The sequence below is a fragment of the Aedes aegypti genome, chromosome 3 (assembly GCF_002204515.2).
Source record: "Aedes aegypti strain LVP_AGWG chromosome 3, AaegL5.0 Primary Assembly, whole genome shotgun sequence".
NCBI classification, from domain to species: domain Eukaryota; kingdom Metazoa; phylum Arthropoda; class Insecta; order Diptera; family Culicidae; genus Aedes; species Aedes aegypti.
Genome location: NC_035109.1, coordinates 15,406,768 through 15,430,382, shown reverse-complemented (window position 1 = coordinate 15,430,382; position 23,615 = coordinate 15,406,768). Strand labels below are relative to the sequence as shown.

Sequence of the window (23,615 nt, the reverse complement as noted above, 5' to 3'; positions counted from 1 at the left end):
GGAGGACAGACCCATTACAGCGTTTGCGACGCCATCCGGTCAGTATCAAATGACCAGGTTACCGATGGGATTGAAAACAAGCCCATCATCTTTTTCTCGATTAATGACAGTAGCAATGTCAGGATTAAATTTGACTAAATGTTTGATTTACCTCGATGATATTATTGTGTTTGGGAAAACATTTGACGAACACAATAAGAATTTGATTTCTGTTTTTCAGCGACTACGAGAAGTCAATTTGAAACTCAACCCCGCTAAATGTAATTTCTTGAAGCAGGAGTTGATATATTTAGGACATTTTATTTCAAAGGAAGGTGTACTACCTGATCCACAGAAAATTGAAACTATTAAAAATTGGAAGAGTCCTTCATCCTCTGATGAAGTTAAGAGATTTGTAGCTTTTGCGAATTACTACAGGAAGCATATACGAAATTTTGCGAGTTTGTGTTTACCATTAAATTATTTAACTCGAAAAGGAATAGAATTCAATTGGAGTGAAGAATGTGAAACTGCATTTCAACAATTGAAAGAGCGGTTCATCAAACCCCCCGTGTTAGATTATCCAGATTTTAGCGAGAAAAACACATTTAAACTACACACTGACGCATCTGGTTACGGAATCGGTGCAGTACTAAGCAACAAAAATGATAAACCAATAGCTTATGCCAGCAAAGGTTTAAATAGCGCTGAGAAAAATTATTCAACAATCGAAAAAGAACTTTTGGCCATAGTCTGGGCAATTCAGCATTTTCGTGTATATTTATATGGACGAAAATTTGAGTTGTATACCGACCATAGACCTTTAGTTTACCTTTTCACATTAACGGATCCTTCGAGTAGGCTGACAAAATTCCGTCTTGCCCTCGAGGAATTCAACTTTGACGTCTTCTACAAAAAAGGTTGTGAAAACGCTGTGGCGGACGCGCTATCACGTATTTCAACAACCGAATTGAGAGACATGCAAGAAAAACTCAGCAATGAGGCATTCGTAACGACCCGAATGCAGTCGAAGAAGGAAAATACTAATTCTACTAAAGAGGTGATCAATGGCCATGACGCTTCAAGTGGAAAAATAGTTCAACTGAAAGTAAAAACAAATAATTTTTCTGATAACGTTACATGGATTCCTGAAAGAGAAGAAATTATAATTAAACCAACAGATACCTTGGTCTCGTTACGACGAACAATGGAGGAACTTGGTTCAATATGTAAAAAATATGGTGTCGGAGAACTATACATTCAAATAGACGATGATTGTGCGCACAAATTTTATGAAAATATTATGCAAAATGATTTAGCAAAAAGGGTACCCTCAATTTTAAAAATATCAAATAAAGTAAAAATCATCAATGACGACACTACGAAAAAGTTAATCCTGAACGATTATCACATATTGCCTACTGCAGGTCATGCAGGTATTAAACGAACAATTAACACCATTAGGCAAAAATATTATTGGAAAGGCATTAACCAAGATGTAGCAAAATTTATAAAATCTTGTGAGAAATGCCAAAAATATAAATCAATTAATGTTGCGAAACCACCGATGATAGTAACCACTACAGCTGAAAGTGCATTTCAAAAAATTTATTTAGATTTAGTGGGTCCACTTTTACCCTCTGATGGATATGAATATATATTGACAACGCAGTGCGAACTGACAAAGTTCATTACTGCAACACCAATTAAGAACAAGACAACGGAAGCTGTAGCTGAAGCTTTTATGAAAAGTATCATACTGAAGTATGGTGTGCCAGATAGAATTGCTTCAGACAGAGGAGCAGAATTCATGTCTGAATTGTTTACTAAAGTCGCACAACTTTTGAACATTGAAAAGCTGAACAGTACAGCATATTATCACCAATCAATTGGAGCATTAGAAAATACTCATAAAAGCCTTGGGAATTTTCTAAGGGTCCAATGTGACAACAAGCTCTTTTCATGGGCAAACTGGGTGCCGTATTATGAATTTGCATATAATAATACGGTACATTCTGCAACCAAATACACTCCGTTCTTCCTAGTTTTTGGGAGACCTTCAAAAATGCCTTCTAACTTGGTGGACAGCCGCCCTGAGCCTCTGTATAATTTTGAAGATTACTGTAAAAGAATAAAAGCAACATTACAGATCAGTCATAGCGAAGTTAGAGACAGACTTATTCAGGAAAAGACAAAAAGGATAGTAGGCATAAATACAAAATCAAAGGAAACAACTTACCGGAAAGGAGATTCTGTTCTCATTAAAAATGAGACAGGGAAAAAACTAGACCCGAGATATGATGGTCCGTACCACGTAGTGGAGGACATGGGTACAAATGTAAAAATCAGTAATAACAATAAAGAAGACATAGTACATAAGAGTAGGATTAAGCTTTTTATTGAATAGGAATACGCATTTTTAAACATTTTATTTGATAGGATTAAACATTTTAAACAAATTTTTGGATAGGATTGAACATTTATTCATTTTATATAAAAATATTAATTATTTTAAACATTTTTTTTTATGGAAGAGGATTGACAATTTTATAGGACGTGTGGTGGATGCGTAACCTTGAGAAGGTCAAGTCCAAGATACGAGGTATCGAGGATTAGTGTGTATCATCACGTTACTGTAGGATTGTACCTTTAGAGTGAAGGAAAACATATTGTATCAGATAGATTTAAATTTTTAACTGTAGATAAAAATTTAAATAAAATATGATAGGGCGTGTGGTGGATGCACCCCCTGTTTACGCCTATGTGCGGCATGAAGGAGGTCGTGGAATCGAACGATGAGTGTTATGCTTTGTAAGCATAAACATCCAGCGTTCGAGAACGATAACCTACCGTAATGCACACGCAGCGAAATGGGCTGTAGCATACCACCTCGGTAGAATGCTAGAGTTAAGTAAGAATGAAAAATAAAAGAGAATGAAAGTAACCATAGACCGGACCAGTTCATTGGCTATCACTCACCCAGTCATTGGGACATAACAAAATAAAGAGTGATGCGTTATAGATGAAGAATGAGGAATGATGATGAATGAGAAACGATGATGATGATGATGAAGATGATGATAATGATGATGATGTTGTAGAAACAAAATGTCCTTACATTTTTGAAATATATGTAAGTTATCTTCAGTATGAGTGAATTCAACGACAACATGGTATGAATGAAAGATAATTTGAATTTATTATTCCATTGAAAGGTAATAAATCAAACAATCTTACAAATATAAGAGTAGATTAGGAGGATAATGTAGGGATTAAGAGGGATACTATAGAAGATATCAAATAAGTAGCTGGGCACATAGCTCCAGTAACAATGAAAACTAAGCAAACGGAAAAGGACGAATGAAACATCAGTCTTGTAAAGTGTTTCGAGCGATGAAGTTGCGCTGGAATTGATCCTGTTGCAATTCGGCTGATCGAGTCATTAGTTTTGAATGTGCCGGTTCCTCCCTCCGGACACTAAACCAATGAGGACGGAATGCCATGAAGAAAAAGTTTAAATATCTAGATAGTCGAAATGGCTTCGCGGAGATTCGCCGATATTTATTCACAATTAGGAAATCACTCGACACTCGAAATTGATAGAGATTCAAGATATCTTACCTTTTCCGAGCGTTGCTGGTGCACTTGTGAGGAAGCTTGACTGAGTAAATGGCCGCGTCCAGTGTGACGCCCATCCAATGTCGCTCGACCATGATGCTAACTGCTAATGACAGTGCTACCAACATCATACTGTGAGACTATTCATTTAGCTAACTCAAATACTATTCATGGAGCTAACTCGAATGTGTCGAAAATTGAAATGGGACTGTATTGCGAGTATGGGCAGGATATGACTTCAACAACATTATGCCAAATACACACCTCATAAGAAAAAGATGCATAGTTTTAGCTGAAACTTAGTGATCCCATAATACGGGTTTCCCGATGGCCATTCCGGTGCGTCAAAACCACCCATTCATCCTTCTGGCAAAATATATCCATACATCAAACATCATAAAGATTTGGACGCCATTCATTAAGTATTAGGGCACAAATCAGAGTAATTTCCAGATTGGCCAGCTTCCGCATGGACCGTTCTTGAACGAAATTTTCAAGGAATGTGTTCCGGTAACTTATCCATCAACCGAATAGTACCGATGTAAATTACATATACAAAATTACCATGGAAACTTACTTTTCGGATCTTCCAGGTTTCCGGAACCGGGAATAAATGTGGACATGATTTGAGAAACTCTACCAATAGTCATTCCTCAGCCTTGAATGATCGGCATCTCTTATATTTCAATAGATGAAAGCAAAGGCTCTTTCATTTACTGCCAAAATCACAATAATCAACCGAGTCTTGTAGTGCAACATTTTTTGAAATTTTGTTGTTCGTTACTTTATTTGAAATTACCAAAAAAAAAACAATTAAATAAGGTAAAGTGATAAGCTACCACCGTTTAAATTAAAATTGTGCGAAAATAGATTGTCAAAATCTTAAAGATTAAACTCAGGACATGAAAATTCACAGGCATGGGCAGCGTTGCCAACCTTCCAGGCCCAATTCTACAGAAATTTTGGAAGATCCAGATAAAATTTAAAATGAATTTGTAAATAATGTGCAACGTTCTTTACATACGACATAAGCAATCCAGACTTTTCTAGACAAATTTTTCAAAATCTTCCAGATTTTTGAAAAATTTACTTGGCATCCCTGGGCATGGGGTCAAAGTTGCCCCCTCTTCCCTGTTTTCATCCGAAGTGGGAATTTGTAGTGCTTTCACAATTATGTCAAACACCACCTCAATTTTCAAGATAAGGGGGCTTGGTGGTATTTGCTTGGTAATCAGGAGATCATGGGTTCAATCCCAGACCTCTTCCACAGGTAGAGTACTTTGTAAATGTATCTTTGTAGTGCATTGGGCCCATCCACAAATTTCATAACGCTGAAGGGGATGGGTGAGATGTTACAGCTCGTACAAAGTTTGAAAAATATTCATACAAAATGCTTTACGAGGGGGTGGGTGGGTGTCGAAAATGTCCATTTTCGACGTTATGAAATTTGCGAATAAACCCATTCTGTAGCTGTAAATATTTCATCTTTCACTCATTCCACGCTCATTCGTATGTTCTAGCAATCCCTAGAACCAGCAACGGCGGACGTTACAACGTTTCTCTTTCGCTTTGTATCATCATTCCGATCGTACTTCCTTGATCGCTTGTAGCATATATACAGTGAGAAAAGGGCAAACAGTTCATGGGCTGGATGAGGAAGTCGTGGATACCAGGTCCGAATCACGTCTTCTCATTTCTTCTCCAACAGCTCGCGGCGAGCGTCTTAAAGTCATACCACCAGAAGGAAATCTTAATATCAATTAGGAGGAACCATAAAACATGGCAAGTCCAGCCTTGGTGGTGACTCTAAATCACATACGGAAAATTGCGCAAATTTGCTGATAGTCCGTTAGAAGTTAATAGAAACCATCCAAATCATGTACCAACAACCAATTTACAAGACAGTTACAGTTAGACAAAACATAAGACCATAAACGACAAAATTAGTTTCCCCCTGAAACATTCGAAACGTTGGACAAGTAAAAAAAACCTCATGTTATTCCCTCAAAGACTGCGTAGCCGCTAAATCAAAGCACATATTAATTTTTGTTTTTGTTATATATCTAGTTTTACATATCTATGGTATTTATCTCACAAAAAATAGATTAAATGTTTATGCATTTGCCATCTTTTATAGTAGTGGTTCCCAATCTTTTTAACGCTGCGACCTCCTTTGACATCGGACCCCTTAACCTTCCAGTCGTTACGCGGTTTGCCACCGTCAGAACCACCACGCTGCAGCTGTGTACGAGAAGCGAGGTTTTTTCACCAGTGTTGTACAAAATACAACAGCGCGACGACTGAAGTGTTAAAACGAACATTTTTAAAATCAATGTTTTCTAAGTTCTCAGGATGAACCAGCTTAAAGCTGAATTTCTCCATAATAAAAAAAACAATAATAATAATAATCTCATGCTTATTTAACGGATATACTGGGCAGGCACATCTAAATATGACGCCTGTTATCCAACGAAGATAATGTATTAGTTCTGCTGTGATCACTTGTATGGGTCTATTAAGATATGAGCCATGAGTGTACCATCTATCATTTCAAGAGTCTGATGAAAAACTAAACTGTCATGAAAGATCTTGAAAATAATTCCAACAAAAAATATGCAGTGCTAGAAGAGTAAAGAAACATTTGGGCACCTCTATGATTTTCTTTAATATTTGGGGGTTTTGCTCGGTAAAATTGTCTGAAACTTGAAAGGAAGACCCAGTTTACGAAACAAATTGTGGTAAGTTGAGTCTAGAAGCTTTTAGAGTAATCCCAGCCAAAATGCATCAAACGTGCCTCCCTACTTGGGAACAATCCATCAAAAAAAAAATCGACGACGATTTCACCATCAATCTTAGAAGATTTTGTCAAACATAAATACAAGATAGCCGTAGCGGTAAACGCGCAGTTATTCAGCAAGACTAAGCTGAGGGTCGTGAGTTCGAATCCCACCGGTCGAGGATCTTTTCGGGTTGGAAATTTTTTCGACTTCACAGGGCATAGAGTATCTTCATACTTGCCACACGATATACGCATGTAAAAATGGTCATTGGCATAATAAGCTCTCAGTTAATAACTGTGGAAGTGCACATAAGAATACTAAGCTAAGAAGCAGGCTCTTTCCCAGTGAGGACGTAACGCCAGAAGGAAGGAAGGAACTAAAACTCTTACCGCTCTGCGAATACTGAACGGGTATCAATTATTTTTGTCAATATACTAGTACACATATCTGGTTTCTAAAAGTGGTCAAAAGACATCTGGAATGTTCCTGTGGCCAGAGTCAGGTCGGGTGAAAAGGGTGCTGTGCTTTTCTGTCCGTTCTATCACAGTTAAAGCTGTATCCCGAGAATTCATAAAGGAACTGCTCATAAATCAAGTAAATAATAAAATAAGTATCCTACGTTTGTCTCTCACGAAAGCTATTATTTAGATATTTTTTTAAGTTTTGTAAGAAACGCAGGTTTTGGTTAGACCTCGATCTTCCTCTTGAAGTCCTCGTATTTTATTAACCATCCACTATTTCTTGACATCATTAACGTGTTAAAATAACTTACTTAGAAAGTGAAATCACGCGCTGCATCCAATTTCGTGCATAGACAAATTTCTCTCCTTCTTATTTTTCGTAGTTCTATGTTTCAACTGGAACATAGTCTGCTTTTTCATATAAGTGTGTTCTTATGACCATTTCCATAGACATCCATTGGAAGGTTTTCTTTTATGTCATTTTATGAATTCATTTATAGTGTAGCAAGCGTAATGAACGAATCAGCCATGCTCACTAGACATTCTGGAAATCACAGACTGAGAGTTCCTTCCCAAATATCCTAAATCTCAGACACCACATAATAACAACTATTTCAAAGTTCAACCCTTTTCACCGCAGTTTCCTCACAGCATCATGCGCACAATTAGAATTGCAATTTGGTGTACTGAGTGACTGAGGCACTTACCCCGTTCCTGTTGGTTACATCTGGATCTTCGACGACGAACTTGTACCACAGGATCCAGAAGGCGCAGCTCAGCGCCAGGGATGTGAACAAGTTGATGTGGATGCGTATGCGAGTGCACTTCAGAGTCCTGTGGGAAAGGATGCAATAAGATAGAGTAGAGTAAACGCTCCCTTTGTGGAGGTGGCTCCAATAGTGGAGGTGGTTTGTTTTGATATGCTTCACATTAATAAAAGACTTTGTGATATTTTTCTATATGTATAATGCAAAAATGGTACAATCAATTTTAATTTATTAATAATAATTGACATGTAAATTAATATTAAATGATGCTAGGATTTTTGTACAGGAATTTTGAATGAATCGTGATTTTTATTTATTTGAAGCATTCGAAATCGATATTTCACTACTACAGTATATTTTAAGCGCTCCACTCATGGTACATTCGCCCTAATGCGAATGTGAAACACTATGGGAAGTCAAACCGCGGAAAGTTATTCTGTTTCATTGCGCTTCCATTGCAATCGTTGTTGTAATGGAAGCAAGACTTTTATTTTATTGCATCACTAAAGAATGTGATTGAGCAAACAGGAACAGATTGCGTCGATGGCGAAGGAAACAGGTGCTGTGAGAGATAAAAGATTATCACATTTTGATTGGTAAAATATAGCACTTTATGATAATCGTCTAAATTAGAAATACCATAAACATGGAGCGTGGTTTGTTAAGTTAAATTTCATATCATAACTAAAATTTACCACTTTCTAACACGTGTTTAGCATGTACGCAGTACATCTGATAAATTAAAATAAATGGCCATTTTTCGTAAAAAGTAGAAACATAAATATTATTAAATTATATTTTCTGCATTACTTGGCTAGTTCCAAAAAATGTATCCAATTATCCCCTTATCAATCAATCTCTTACTCCCGCCATCGATGCACGATAATAAAATATCAAATATCCCAATTACTTGCACTTGTTTTGATATGGTTTCTATCTCTAGTTATCCCATTATATCGACGCAATCCGAAATATGAGGAACTGGAGGCATGCAAAGCGTTCGATAAAAAGGACCGATAATCCTATTCGAGTTCACATAATCCATGCAATTTTCGGAACAAATATACCTCCCTCAGTAATAACTGTGTCAAGTGAGAGGTACACACCGTCTGCTGCTCCTTTTTACAATCCCAATAATAATGTCAATATCGGTAACTTACCTAAAGCTAAAGAAAACACACAGCGACACGATGAGCGTTACGAGCGAGATTGTGTAGCCACCGATGTAAAGGTCGTTAACCAGCCGCCGGAACTGCGTTTTGTTTGCATTAAAATGAGAGAAAAGAAAGGAAACGATTGAAATGGAAAGCAAATTGATGCGTTTCAAGAGAATTGTACTTGGAATGTGGGTTATTGTCAATATGTAATACGATTGACCCACTTATTGCCTTATATTACATATTGAAAAAATAGTCTTGAGAACGTTGTTTTTTAAGTGAAATAAATTTTGGTTGCAACGAAATCTGAATATTTCTTCCATTGCCTATGACATTTAAAGCATTGTTCATTTAGCCAGCTCAATAGCAAGCTTTTTAGAAGATTGATATTGTAAACTACCAAGCGTCTCCATGAGTACGTTTTAGTGGAAGGCAACGCATTTTGCCAAAATGCTTCGTAGGGTGGCTCAATTCTATATAAAACATAAAACTGTTACATGTATGTTCCGATTTTATCAACATGATCGGTAATTTTCAGTTGATAAAAACGGAACCATGACAAAAACAGAATAATTTTCTTAGAAAAAATATTTTACAAAATTGAAAATAAAGTTGCAGTTTTGTGGGGATGATAGGGAAGGTGTACCGGTATTCGCCATGTACCAGTTATTCGCCACCCCAGATTTTATACCGTTTTACTATATATATGGTTGACAATTGTTTAGTGTTCGTTAAATTGCTTTATGATGATACGGAAACATTCTTGGAAACCGCAAAATTTTCTCAGAAAATATAGAAAAAAATCATTTTCCTTAAAAGTTTTGCTCCTTTGCACCTATTTTTCGCCACCTGTTCCTGATTCGCCACCCTCCATAAGAAATCAACGTAAGTGGCGAATTCAGGAACGGAAATTAAAATCGTGGCGAATACTGGTGCAAGTTGTCCAGTATTCGCCACCACCATTTTTATTACAAAAACAAGTTTCTGATTAGTTTTCATATTTTCCCTGCTGAGCATGGATTGAAAGCTTTCGTTTGATGTATTGACAGTAACCAAAGGTCTTTTGATTCATAAATAAACAATATTTTTCTTTAGGGTGGCCAAAACTGGTACACTTATCCTACACATTTTCATCATATAAATGCACAGTATTGATGTTTAGGAGCTATGAGGAGCATTAAGATTGTTTATTCCTATAGGTTTGTGATGAAAGTTGATAGCAGGCTCATATCAATCAATATGATTTTGTAATGAATCATCAATACAGTGATACCTCCATGAGTCGATGTTCCATGACTCGATATCGACTCATGGAACCATACTAAAAACAACATTTCATGGTTACTATGATGGTCCCTAGAAGCAGCTTTCCAAAGGATTGCTGTTCCATGACTCGATATTTCCATGAGTCGATAGTCCCTTCAATATCGACTCATGGAGGTTTCACTGTAGTTTTAGTTTTTTTTTGGGTTAGAATTTCAATAAATGTTATATAGAAATTTAAACGATAGTCACATAAATATCTTTTGTATCATAACGTGCGTCATATTTGTAAAAATAACAACAAGAAAGTGCGTCAAGATGATCATTTTTTTTAAGAAAGATTAAACAAGAAACAACTTCTTTTCCACTGTTCTTATTCTCCGCTTAGTGTTCTTATAGGCTTTGGAAAATTTAACGATCATTGACACACGAGTCAAAATGTCATTCCATTTATCCGCCTGCATTAATACAACACGCATGACATTTATCGTTCGTGGAAGATAACGAGCTATGAACGACAATAAGACAGACCCCTGACAACCAGTTTTGCCATCAAGTAGGCTGCTGGAAAATGACATACAATCTCCCATACAATAAGACAGATTAGTTTTCAGTTGTTTTTCCGGTTATTACCAAACACGGTTCATATTGTTTCCTTCACTCAAAGACGTCGGAACCAGGGACGAAAATACTCAATCTACCCTCGCCTACATTGATACTTGCTGGGTAGAATCTTCGTTGAGTTTTATTTGTTTTTATCCTCACCTTGACAACACAACAAAGATTGGCAATGCGCTTGCGCAAGATAGTCAGTTTCCTTTTAACCTGTTGCTACTCAACCGCTTTTTGATAATCGGAAACAAAAAATGATATTCATTCTAACCAGCTTGACTTTTTTTTCATTCCGCTTCGGGAAGTTGTAATTTTTGCACGAGACACACTTAAGACGCGTCAATATAATCCATTCCGTGCATCGGATCCTTCATTACCCGTATAGCATACCCCTGGGAGGGAGAAACCAATACAAAATTTCTGTACGTCATAGTGAGCCGAGATTCCGCTGTCACGAACTCTCACTGTGAGCCCAGATCTCAAACATTGGACTAACATGAAAAAAGCGCGTAACTGATTAAAACACATTTTCGTATTTCTTCAAAAGTGATAAAAATCGAATGAAAATCAATTCATGCACATAACGCAAGTAATGTCACGTGAGCACCATTTAATCTGATTGAACATAAAGCATTGAAAAACGCATCGTTCTACTTTTTCCAATGAAAATGAATATTTAGTGCATAGAAAGCTGTGGCCCTTTTTCATGTTTGTCAGGAAAGATCGAAGGTGCACACCAAAAGGAAACTACCGATTTTCTCGAAGCCTGCCTTGATTGTTGTTGGCAAGCTGGAGTTATCTTGCAGTTCAAAATAACGTTGTCTTATATTTCGTGTGTAGTATCGGTGCCTCCCTCTCAGGCATACCCGTATTTTTAAATTAATTTGAATCTTATTGATAATCAATTTTCTAAAACTGACACTCTTCTGCTTCTGATAATCAAAAACCAAGGGGCCGGCATGATGGCCATATTTTGTTGCCTCTTATCGAACGCAAGCAGTGCTCACCAATACTATTACGCTATAAGCAATGCAGCTGGTGTGAATGTGGGAAAATGAACCTAGGCACACAAAATCTACGTATATTGTTCGTTATTATTTCCATTCCAAAGTAAGTTTCATTTCTATTATCGTGAAAAGCACAATGAAGTGTTGTTTTCCTTCTTGCGGTGTCGATTTTCATAATCAGAAGAACAATTATCACGATGATAACATTTCGCATCATAAGATTCCAACACATACCGATGCGAGGGATCGATGGCTAAATGCCATTGCTAACGCGGATAAAACCACTTATAAGAACACCGAAGACTTGCAATGCACATTCTCACATACCAGCTTTGCGCAGTTTTTGTCTTGTTTGGCACATTTTGTCCCATTTTCACTCATACGGAAGGTAAACATTCAACAAATATATGAGTGTACGTGAGAATTGCAACTGGAGTATAAATTTATGCTCTCGATAAGAAGGCACAACTAGACCTGTCAAATACCATATTGAAAAACTATGATGTCATCCCTTTGTCAAAAACACCAACGACATACGGGCATCGTTGTTTGTTTTGCCCATTTACTTTTGTGCCATCTTCATTGGTACAATCATATTGGTGGTGGTGCGGTTACTTTGATGGTGGCATAAATTCAGTGAATTGAGTATAGTGAGCATGTTTTTTTTCGTCCCTGGTCGGAACACTTGACCAATGCCAACAGTGAAATAATTATGTAAGTCTATTAGCCCGTTATTAAGCCATTTCTTGGCATACAAACACCATTTCATTTTTAATTAATACTAATGGTTCCGGAAAACTTCGTCTTGTCATCAAGTAGGCTGTTGTAAAATGTCTTGTAAATCTCCATATAAAATAACCTCCCGTTTCCCTATTATTCCGGAGACTATCCCAATTTTATTTTCTCGCACGATTACGTCGCATCCCTTAACGAGTGCAACAGTGAAAAACATACATAAATCCGTCCATGCGTTCTCAAACCAATAAGTGACATACAAACATCACTCCTTTTTTTATTATTAAAGATAAAAGGTGATCAAAAACTCAAAAGTGTACAAACTCTAGAACAGTGGTTCTCAACCTACTAAAATGGTTGGTTTCGAAATGAAAGTTTATGGAAGTCTTCCAAAGATCTCATTATGAACCAGCAGATACTCTTGGCAGACACACCCATTTTTTTTTAAAAGTAACATTGAAACCAAGCAATTTGCATGATTTCGTAAGTGGTACATTTTTAGACTAGGGGGACGGACCTGGTGTAGTGGTTAGAACACACGCCTCTCATGCCGTGGACCTGGGATCGAACCCATCCCCGAGATAGTCACTAAAAAATTCAGTGACGACTTCCTTCGGAAGGGAAGTAAAGCCGTTGGTCCCGAGATGAACTAGCCCAGGGCTAAAAATCTCGTTAATAAAGACAGGAAAAAAAAATTTTTAGACTGTTTTATGAAAGTTGCCCCTTTCCTTTTCGTTACTTAAGTCAGCGATTTGAGACTAACCCCTGACTCTCACAAAAGATTGACACATCAACTGGCTACGTCCTTGCAAAAGCTGAGGAATAGCAAAGTGTGAGTAAATGATCACATTCTTAAAAGAGATGCAGAGAACTAAACAAATTTTCATACGTGTGTATAAACATATAATGCAATAATTCTGCTAAAATTATCTAGAATCCACTAAACATTCTAAGAATCTTGTCAAGAGTTTAAAAAACATCTTTCTAAGAGTCCGATAATAAACTTCTGAGAAGGATTTTGTCAAAATCAACAGAAAATCAGGTAGTTGAGATGCTTACAATAAAAGCTCTGGCTTTTTAAAAACTGTCACAATAGTACAGTAAAGTTCTGTTCGAAATTCAAAAGATTTTCATTAGATTTGAAAGATTTTTTTGGGTATTCTCAAGCTTTCCGTCATAATCTTCGAATTTTTCGCCAATAAATTTCCCAATGAAAGGTTAAGTTCCTCCAATTCCATAATCTTGCAATAAGCTTTTGAGAAGCCAGCTGAAGGCCGTAGCATGAGTTCGTTAAAATTTCGCCAGGGATTCTTCGAAAGTCTTGTCAGATCAAAAATCTTTGCTAAAATTTTTATAGGATAATTACGGTAGATGTAAGTCAAAAAACTCACTAAAGTTATGATAATGAATAATTTAGAAACATAAAAGAATTTCAAAATTTCTTCAATTCCCTACTTCGCAGAGAAAACTTTCAAGATATTTTCAGGGGCTCGCCAGGATGCTGGATAAATTCTGCCAACGATTAAGCCAAAATTAGGTCACGATTTGTTATGGATACCTCCAGGAACGTTGTCACACTTAAACAAAAAAGCATGTCATTGTGTTCATAGAACAAATCCTTTTTTTAATATTTGAAGTATATAAAACCTGAATCCTGCTACTTATGCTCTACGCGAATCAAACAATGTAAAGATTCCATAAATGCATGGATCAATTATATTAATTATAAAGCCAAATTTACAATGGCTTCGCGGACCCCCTGAGATGTCGTCACGGCCCCCTAGGGGTCCACGGACCACCGGTTGAGAAACCCTGCTCTCGAACAAGCCTCATCAAATTAGAACTTTTAGCGTATGGCTGTTGGTATAAGACTCCTAATTAACCTTTTAAGCCTGATTCGCTGCTGACAAGTAATTTCTGGGCCTATATTGATGCATGGGAAATTTCTGCAAGGAATCGATCAAGAATGCGCTTTTTTTCTGACCGCAGTACGCAATTGAAAAGAACTGTCAGTTCAAATGGGAGTCGCTGTAGAAAATTTCTGCAAGGAATCAGCGAAAACTTTCTTCAGCGATTCCTGTTCAGCAGCAAATCAGGCTTTAGTCTCCAATTTAAAAGGTTCATGTCTGCTCAAAGACCAAGATCTCAGTAAATTTGGGATGGTAAGGTGCGTGCGTGGAGATACCAAAATTTTCTATAAATTGCTTAGTTTTGCTGGACCTTTTCCCCTACCCCTTGCACAGAATCTAATCAATGGCTGTTTGTTATAATTTGTACAATGCTATCGAGTTTAAGAGATAGAAGATAATGTCCAAAATATGATGGAGTCGACACTCTTATCAAAAATAAAATAAACTCGATCATGTCTCTTCCCGAGTAAAGTTGGGTAACAAAAAGATAACAAGTTGTGTTATCCGATAACTACACGGGTAAAAATGTGTTCCTGAAACCACGAAAATTATTCATGAGATTATGAATACCCATATTCATGGCACTCTTTTCCAAACAAAATCGGACCATGAGTATGGATATTCATGATTTATTCATGATTCCAGGAACAGATTTTTTTTTCGTGTAGCATTTGATAACTTAGTTTGTTTTAATTTTGATTGAATAAGCAGGAATATGGGACCCAGATAGCCGTAGCGGTAAATGCGCAGCTATTCAGCATGACCAAGCTGAGGGTCGTGGGTTCGAATCCTACCGGTCGAGGATCTTTTCGGGTTGGAAATTTACTTGACTTCCCAGGGCATAGAGTATCTTCGTACCTGCCACACGATATACACATGCAAAAATGTTCATCGGCATAGTAAGCTCTCAGTTAATAACTGTGGAAGTGCTCATAAGAACAGCTGAGAAGCAGGCTCTGTCCCAGTGCGGACGTAAGCGCCAGAAAGAAGAATGAATAAGCAGGCAACATAGCAAACGTGATAACAAAAGTTAATATTAAAGATATCATATAAATATCTCATTATATTATCATTTGAAACACATTAATAAAAAGTTTTGTTATACAGCCAAATTCCCTCATTGATAACTCATTATGTTATCAATTATTTATAAGGTGAAGATAAATCGAAGCCAAACTTCAAATTTTCAAGAGCACAAATCTGGAGAACCGAACACCCGTTTAAGCTGAAAACTTAATCGATTGGTCACCACCAGCTAGAGACCAATCGATTAAGTTTTCAGCTTCAACGGATGTTTGGTTCTCCAGATTTGTGCTCCTGAAAATTTGAGATTTGGCTTCGATTCATTTTAGCTTAGCTTAGCTTAGACTGACTACACATATCAATGGTTGCTATTCCGTGAAATGCACAAAGAATCAACTAGAAGTTCGACTGGGATTGGCCATAATCTTCTTCAGTGTGCATAATTCAGTGCCTCTATTTATACAGGGTCAATAACGGCGCCGGCCACGTCCTTGCAGTCAGGTGGGATTGGGGGAAGGAATGTTAGTGCTTTTTGGAGACCGTGTTTGCCTCTGCATCTCCACAAAGGTTACTGGGAGGGATAATATAATATTTTCATTTGATATGAACAATTTCTATGTAGAGGAAAATTATGCCGACACTTGAGGTGACGAACCATTCAAAGTTTGTTGAACAAATACCTAAATGTAACATTCCTACAGCTGTCAGGACGAAAGCATGTGTTATTATATTTTACTCATTTGAAAAGAAACAAAAAACTCGATTGGTTGGGACATCATAGAACACTCTTATTCTTATGCCGACACTTACAGTGGCGAACCATCCAAAGTTTGTTGAACAAAGTGAACCTTTCGCAAGTCTACACTTGTAGTGTCGAACCATTCAAAGTTTTTTTTAATTGCAAAAATAAAGCTATATAAGAGGTGTTCTAAAAAAAAAAATGTTAAACATAAATAAATCATGAATCAGAGTTTGTGTCGACACTCACAGTGACGAACCATCCATAGTTTGTTGAAAAATCATATTTACATCCCACCGTTGTAACGATTGAATGTGCAGTCATACATATTTTATAGATTAGAAATAGTAGCATGAAACGAGCTCACCAATTGATCCGTTATCCTTGACTGAGCAGCCACAATCCACTTTCGGCTTCACTCGTTTGCACGGCTATAAAAAAAGCACTCAGGAAAAAAAAAAATAAGCGCGCGACCCAAAAAGAATAAAAAAAAACTGTTCGGGCTTTCTTGACGCACTGCCCAGGAGCAAGCGTCAAGGTCGAAGGATCAAACAGAACTCTTGAGATTTGGCTTCGATTCATTTTCACCATAAAGATCGAATATTGATAACAAACATTCGACGTCATCCACCCGTCGATGGTATCCTCGATCTGACAGCTCGAAATTTGTTGATAACAAGAGTCTTCGTATTGATAACAAAAAATATCAAAATGAATTCATGATGTACATCTTGTTATTACTATGTTATGCGGTTGTTATTCGACTTTGCTCGGGTTGCTATTGCCCAAACATTCTTGAGTTCATTATCAAGTGCATCCCCTATGAAAAAGAACTGAACATAATTGGGATCGTCCATCAATCACGTAAAGGGTTATATGGGGAGGAGAGGGTTTGAGATATCTTACGTGCCACACAAATTATTTTTTTATATTTTCATTCATACAAAAAATCAAACCATATGGGGAGGAGGATCGAAAAAGTACCAAAATTATCTTATGTAATTAAAGGACAGCCCCTACCAAATTTTCATAGAAAATTCTTTGACGCCATGTTATATAAGAAAAAGGAGGGGTCTCTGCAACTCTCTTAGGTATGTATTCAACTTATCGCAAATTTCAGTTGTTGCTAAGACGTTACCAGAGCAATTCTTGTTTTTTGAAGGATGGGTAATTTTTGTTTTCCTATCTTTATTAACGAGATTTTTAACCTTATGCTAGTTCATCTCAGGGCCAACGGCTTTACTTCCCTTGCGAAGGAAGTTGTCACTATAACTGTTTATGCTATAAACGACTATCTCGGGGATGGGATTCGATCCCAGGTCTTCGGCATGAGAGGCGTGTGTTCTAACCGCTACACCAGGCCGTCCCCAAAGGGTTTATCTTGTAAAACAGACCATGCTAAGTTTGGAAACTCCAATTGATTAGTGTATAAGAAGGAGTTAAACCCTATTGAATAGTATATGACTTGACACCTACCACGTATTGTAGGTGCTTAACATTAACATAATGTTGAAAATTCAACTCTGATGCTATTGAAAAGCAACTAAATTGCTTCAAAACGAGTATTTAGTTTATATTCTAAACAATTTGAAAATTTAAAAAAAAAACAGCCTATTGCGATAAGAAATTGCAAAACTAAAATCTTAAGTTAAACCCTCCACATTTACCGTTTTGTCTCAAATTCCGAACAGACTCATATTCCGAACACTCGGTTTTTGTATGGCGATTTGGTTGAAATGGTTCGCTGAAATATGTCACCAAATAACCAGAAAATGACATCAATTGCAATTCAATTTCAACGTCTCCCATTCTGTTTTATACATAGGGAGTAGTGATGATTCTCTAGTGCGAGACCAGTTAAACTAGCATAGCCTAGCATAGACTGACTGTACTGGGTGCCAATGGAATGTATGGGAAAAATTTTGTCATCGAATTTCAAAAAAAGGTAGTGCTCAAAAGTTTTGTCTCCTCGAAAAAAGTCCCCATGCAAAATTTGAGTTCAATCGGACTTCATTAAGTGGACCCCCAAAGCGAAATTTTTTTTTGATGCCAGATGTCTTAGAAATACATGAAACGTCGAGATCTGGTGTTATTTGGAAATTTTTTTTTTTTTTTAAATCGACCTTTTGGGACTTAGTAAATTTTTGAGTTGGGGGAGTGAATTGAATTTGAAATGAACGATTTCAATTCAATTGCTGATAAATTCAAGGCAATAGTATTGAAACATATCTTATATCATTGTTGGCCACTGAAAGCATATTATATGTGATATTTCATTAGGGTGGTTCATTTACTTTCCATTAGGGTGGTCCTTTTTGTAAAAAAATAAAAAAAATATATAAAATAGAAATTTAATTGAATATTGAAGACAATAGTATTGGAACATCTCTCATATTATCGTAAGCCATTTTCTACATTTAATATGTGGTGTTTTATTAGGGTGGTTCACTTATTTTCCATTAGGGTGGGCCTTTCTGTCGAAAAATCATAATTTGAATGGGATATTAAAAACAATAGTATTTTATCATCTCTTTCATCATCGTAGGGCATTTCCTTCATTAGATTCGTGATATTTTATTAGGGTGGTTCACTTATTTTCCATTGGTGTTTGCCGAAAATTTAAAAAAAAAATCAAGAAATTTTGAATTTGATCCTTTTTTTAGCACAGTAGTATTTTAACACCTCTTTTATAATCGTAGCCCATTGTCTTCAATTTTGTTTAGAGAGGCTTTAAATTCCTCTGAATTCATGCACTTCTAGTTCCATTTGATATGCGACATCATCGTAGGACACTGTTAACATATTTCATTAGGGATTTCTCTTGGACCTTTGAAATTTTCTTACAATTTTCTTTGGAATTTCTACAGTTTTCTTGAGAATTTCCTTACAAATTTGCTTTGGATATTCCATAGAAAATTCCTTAGAAATTTTCTACGAAATTTCCTTTTAACTTCCTTTTTTCATTGGAATTTGCTTCGGGATTTGCTATGGAATTTTCTTTGGAATTTTCTTAGAAATTCCCTTTTGAATATGCTTTGGATATTTTTCCCTCCCCTTGGTTATGTGACCTTGCCGCGATGGGAGGGCATAATCCATTAGCCCATATGATGGAAACCAAAGGCGTAACCTGTAGTGGAGGTATCACATTTTGGCATTTTTTGCTTAAAGCCGCGTCATAATTCATATGGCATAGACGCAATAATATCTCGGATGTGATCCAACGGACATTCTGCGTCATTGATAGAATTGATGCCCATTTCAAATAATTAATCTATTCGAAGTGGACATTAATACTATTGGTGACGTTCAGTTTGCCTTTTGCTAACCAGAATGATCCGTAGCCACTCTTACTATTAGCTAGCTAGATACATCGTTTTCATATACGACGTAGGGAATACTTAAGAACTCTTAGGAAAATGACTAGTAGATTCACTGAGTAGAAATAAGTGGCGACAATCTTATTTTAATATGGTTTTTACATTGCCATAATAAGAAATACCTCTTTTGTAACAGCGGTATAAATAATCTAATTCCAGCTTCATTTTCGCAAAATTTACAAGTAGAAAGTAGGCGTTGTGAAGCATTGCATTTGCCACCGAAAAGTGAATCTTGTAGGAGACTGTAATAAAAGCCTAAGGTAACTTTATTCTTCAATATTCACTATAAAAATGACTATGGAAAGTAAGACGCCGAGATCGATCATTAGGGTACACTTGCTAGTTTCGAAAAATTGTTGAACAGACAAGGAAAGCGACTTTTTTCTTTAAGGATATATGAACGTAATGACCAATAAATACTTTTAACAACAAAAAATGAAATTAACTAGAACTACTACTAAATAGCCTAATTTTGTTAAGACTTGACGACACTTGACATTTAAGACTCTAGTCTTACGTAAAAGACAATAGTAATCAGAATAGTACGTGAATGACAAATTATTCAAAACCATTTCGACTAGACAGTACAGTCGACTCTCCACAACTCGATGTTCTATAACTCGATATACTCTATAACTCGATGGATTTTTCGGTCCCTTCAAATTTCTATACATCGTACTCTCCATAAGTCGATATTTCTATAACTCGATATCTCCACTAGTCGATGTCCCGTGAGAGGGAAATTTCTCTCCATAACTCGATATCTATTTTAAAATCTTTCTTATTTGGAGAAACGTGGTCTAATTCTTGTTTGAAGATGAAAAAAATACTTGCAAGTTGTAATACAAGTCGGAAACCATGAAAATAAAAAATATATTGTCAGTCAAAATAATGTGATTTTTCGACCATTTCGAAAAAAAAAGTTTTTAAATAATAGTTTGTAAAGAACAATCAACAAAATAATATTACTTTCATACAGAGGTGATCATTTATGTATTAATAATACAGAAATTTGTTCCTCCGATTTTGTGATTTTTTGTTTCAGTACATTCTATAACTCGATAATTCTTTAAGTGGATGGTCCCTTGAATATCGAGTTATGGAGAGTCGACTGTATTAGTAATGCACTACTATTTCAAACAAATTCTACACTACTATTTCAAAAAAATTCTAATGGAGCTGCTGATTTTCATAATGCTTCCTTTTCTCAGAAGCAAGGGAATATGGGTACTTTTCAAAAACTACCACGTCACAATACTAATAAAAAACAGTGTTCATGTGTTGCCTAGTCCGTCTGAGTATTGGTCCTGGTAGAGGGGAAACTTGGCAAATGCCAGACCGAGGGTTCAGCCTTGACAAGTTAAGCTGTCAGGCAGCTCCAACTGAATACCATACAAAAAAAAAAAAAAAAAGAATATGCTTTGGATATTTTTCAGAATTGTCGTCGGAATGTGCTTCAGAATTTCTTTTAGAATTTTATTCAGTTTTTTTTTATTTTTTTTTCTGGATTTCCTTTATATTTTGAAAGTTTCCATCGAAGTTTCTTTTTGAATTTCTTTTGGAGCTGTGATTTTTTCTTCGAAATTTCCTTAGAAACTCCTTTTTGGATTTCATTCGGAATTTGCTTTGATTTTTTTATGGAATTTCCTAAGGGGTTTTTTGGATTTTCCTTTGGAATTTTCATTGGTATTTTCCACGGAATTTTCTTCGGAATTTCCATTGGATTTTTTTCGGAATTTCCTTTTGAATTTTCTACGCAATTCTCGTCAGAATTTCCTCTGAAATTTGCTCCGGAAATTCCGTTGGATTTTTTTTAGTTTCCTTCGGAATTAACTTTGGAGTGTTGTCCGTCGAAATTTCCTTAGGAGTATCCTTTACCATTCTTTTGCAGTTTTCTTTGAGGCTACTTATCAAATTTTCTTCAGAATTTCCTTTGGAATTTCTTTATTACTTCCTTCAAAACTCTCTTTGAAATTTCTTTTGGAATTTCGTTTGAAGTTTACTTTCAAATTTGTTATAGAGTTTCCTCGGAATTTCCTTTGCAATAACCTTTGGAACTTCCTATGGAGATTTCGGAATTTTATTTAGAAGTTTTGATTGGAATTTTTTACGGAATTTTCCTTTGGACTGTTCTACGTAATTTTCATTGGAATTTCTGTTGAATTTTCTCGGAATTTACTTTGGAATTTCCTTCGATTTGTTTTTTGGAATTTTCTTAGGAGTATCCTTTAAAATTCCTTTGTATTGATCGGAACTTCATATCTCATTTACTTCAGAATTTTTTTTTGGAATTTCTTTCAGTAAGTTGCTTCAGGAAGTTATTTTGGATTTCTTTGGAATTACTTTCAGAATTTCCTTCTTCAGTTCTTCAAAATTTTCTTCGGCGTTTCCTTTGGAATTTTCTTCGGAATTTCTTTTGGAATTCGCTTTGGAAGTTCCTTTGAAATTACTTATGGAATTTCCTTTGCAATTTCTTTTAGAGTTGGCTTCGGAATTTCATTTGGAATTTTCTGCGCAATTTTTGCCCGAGTTTTCTTTGGAATTTGCTTCGGAATATTCTTCAAAAATCCATTCGGATTTATTTTTATGGAATTTCCTTTTTGAATTCGCTTTGGAATTTCTTTTGGAGCTACCTTCGGGATTTGATTTGGAATTTTCTACGTTATTTTCGTCGAAATTTACTTTGCAATTTGCTTCGGAATTTCTTCTGGAGTTTCCTTCCTTTTGGAGCTTCATGCTAAATTTGATTCGGAATTTCATTTGGAATTTCTTTTGAAGCTTTGAAATTATTTCGGAATTTTCTTTGGAGTTTTCTTCGGCATATCTACAGCATTATCTTGAAAACTTCCCTTGAAATTTGTTTTGGATTTTACCTTCGGAATTTCTCTGGAATTTCTCACGGATTTTTTTTTTTTTTAATCCCACTTGGACTTTCCTTCGGAGTTTCCTTTGGAATTGACTTTGGAATTTCATTCGGAAATTTCTATGGAATTTCTTTAGGAACTTCCTTCGGAATTTCTCTTGGAATTTTCATAGGAATTTATTTTGGAATTTCTTCCAAAATGTCCTTCCAAGTTTCCTTCGGATTATCCTTTGGAATTACTTTGGAGTTTGCTTTGGAATTTCTTTTGCAGCCCCCTCGGAATTTCCCTAAGGATTTCGGAAATTCATTTGGAATTTTCTTTGAAATTTTCTGAGGAATTTCCTTCTGAATTTCCTGTGGAATTTCCTTCCAATTTTATATGGAATTTCTTTCTGAATTTTGTGCAAAGTTTCTAACATAATTTATAATTGCAGTTTTCTATGGAATTTTCTTCGGCGTTTCCTTTGGATTTTTTTTCGGAAGTTCCTCTATAATTTTCGTTTCCTCTGGAATTTCCTCTGGAATTTCCTTCGGAATTTCCTCTGGAATAGGAAATTCCTCTGGATTTGAATTTTTTTTCAGAATTTCCATTGGAATTTTCTTCGGAATATCTACAGAATTATCTTGAAAATTTCCTTCGAAATTTGTCTTGGAATTTCCTTCGGAATTTCTTTGGAATTCCTTACGGAATTTTTTCAATCCCTCTTGGACTTTCCTTTGGAGTATCCTTCGGAATTGCCTTTGGAATTTCATTCGGAATTTTCTATGGAATTTCTTTTGCAGCTCCCTTCGGAATTTCCCTTAAGATTAAATTTGGAATTTCATATGGAATTTCTTTTAGAATTTTCTGAGGAATTTCCTTCTGAGTTTCCTATGGAATTTCCTTCTTAATTTCATATGGAATTTCCTTCGGAATTTTGTGCAGAGTTTCTATTATAATTTATCATTGCATTGCAGTTTTCTACGGAATTTTCTTCGGCGTTTCCTTTGGAATTTTCTTCGGAAGTTCCTCTATAATTTTCGTTTCCTCTGAAATTTCCTTCGGAATTTTCTCTGGAATTTCCTTCTGTATTTCCTTCGGATTTTTCTCTGGTATTTCCTTCGGAATATCCTCTGGAATTTCCTTCGGAATTTCCTCTGGAATTTCCTCCGGAATTTCCTTCGGAATTTCCTCCGGAATTTCCTTCGGAATTTCCTCCGGAATTTCCTTCGGAATTTCCTCCGGAATTTCCTTCGGAATTTCCTCTGGAATTTCCTTCGGAATTTCCTATGAAATTTCCTTCGGAATTTCCTCTGAAATTTCCTTCGGAATTTCCTCTGGAAT

General features: G+C 36.0%; 1 protein-coding gene across 1 annotated transcript in view; it reads right to left on the bottom strand.

The window, feature by feature from the left end:
• The window catches only part of LOC5568052 (calcitonin gene-related peptide type 1 receptor), a 191,613-nt gene that overhangs the window by 61,879 nt on the left and 106,119 nt on the right, over positions 1 to 23,615 (bottom strand). The window contains exons 5-6 of the mRNA XM_021852253.1: positions 8,766 to 8,857; positions 7,546 to 7,672 (exon numbers count right to left, since the gene is read on the bottom strand). Of these exons, the coding sequence (XP_021707945.1) occupies positions 7,546 to 7,672; positions 8,766 to 8,857 (219 nt within the window). The remainder of the gene's footprint in view (positions 1 to 7,545; positions 7,673 to 8,765; positions 8,858 to 23,615) is intronic.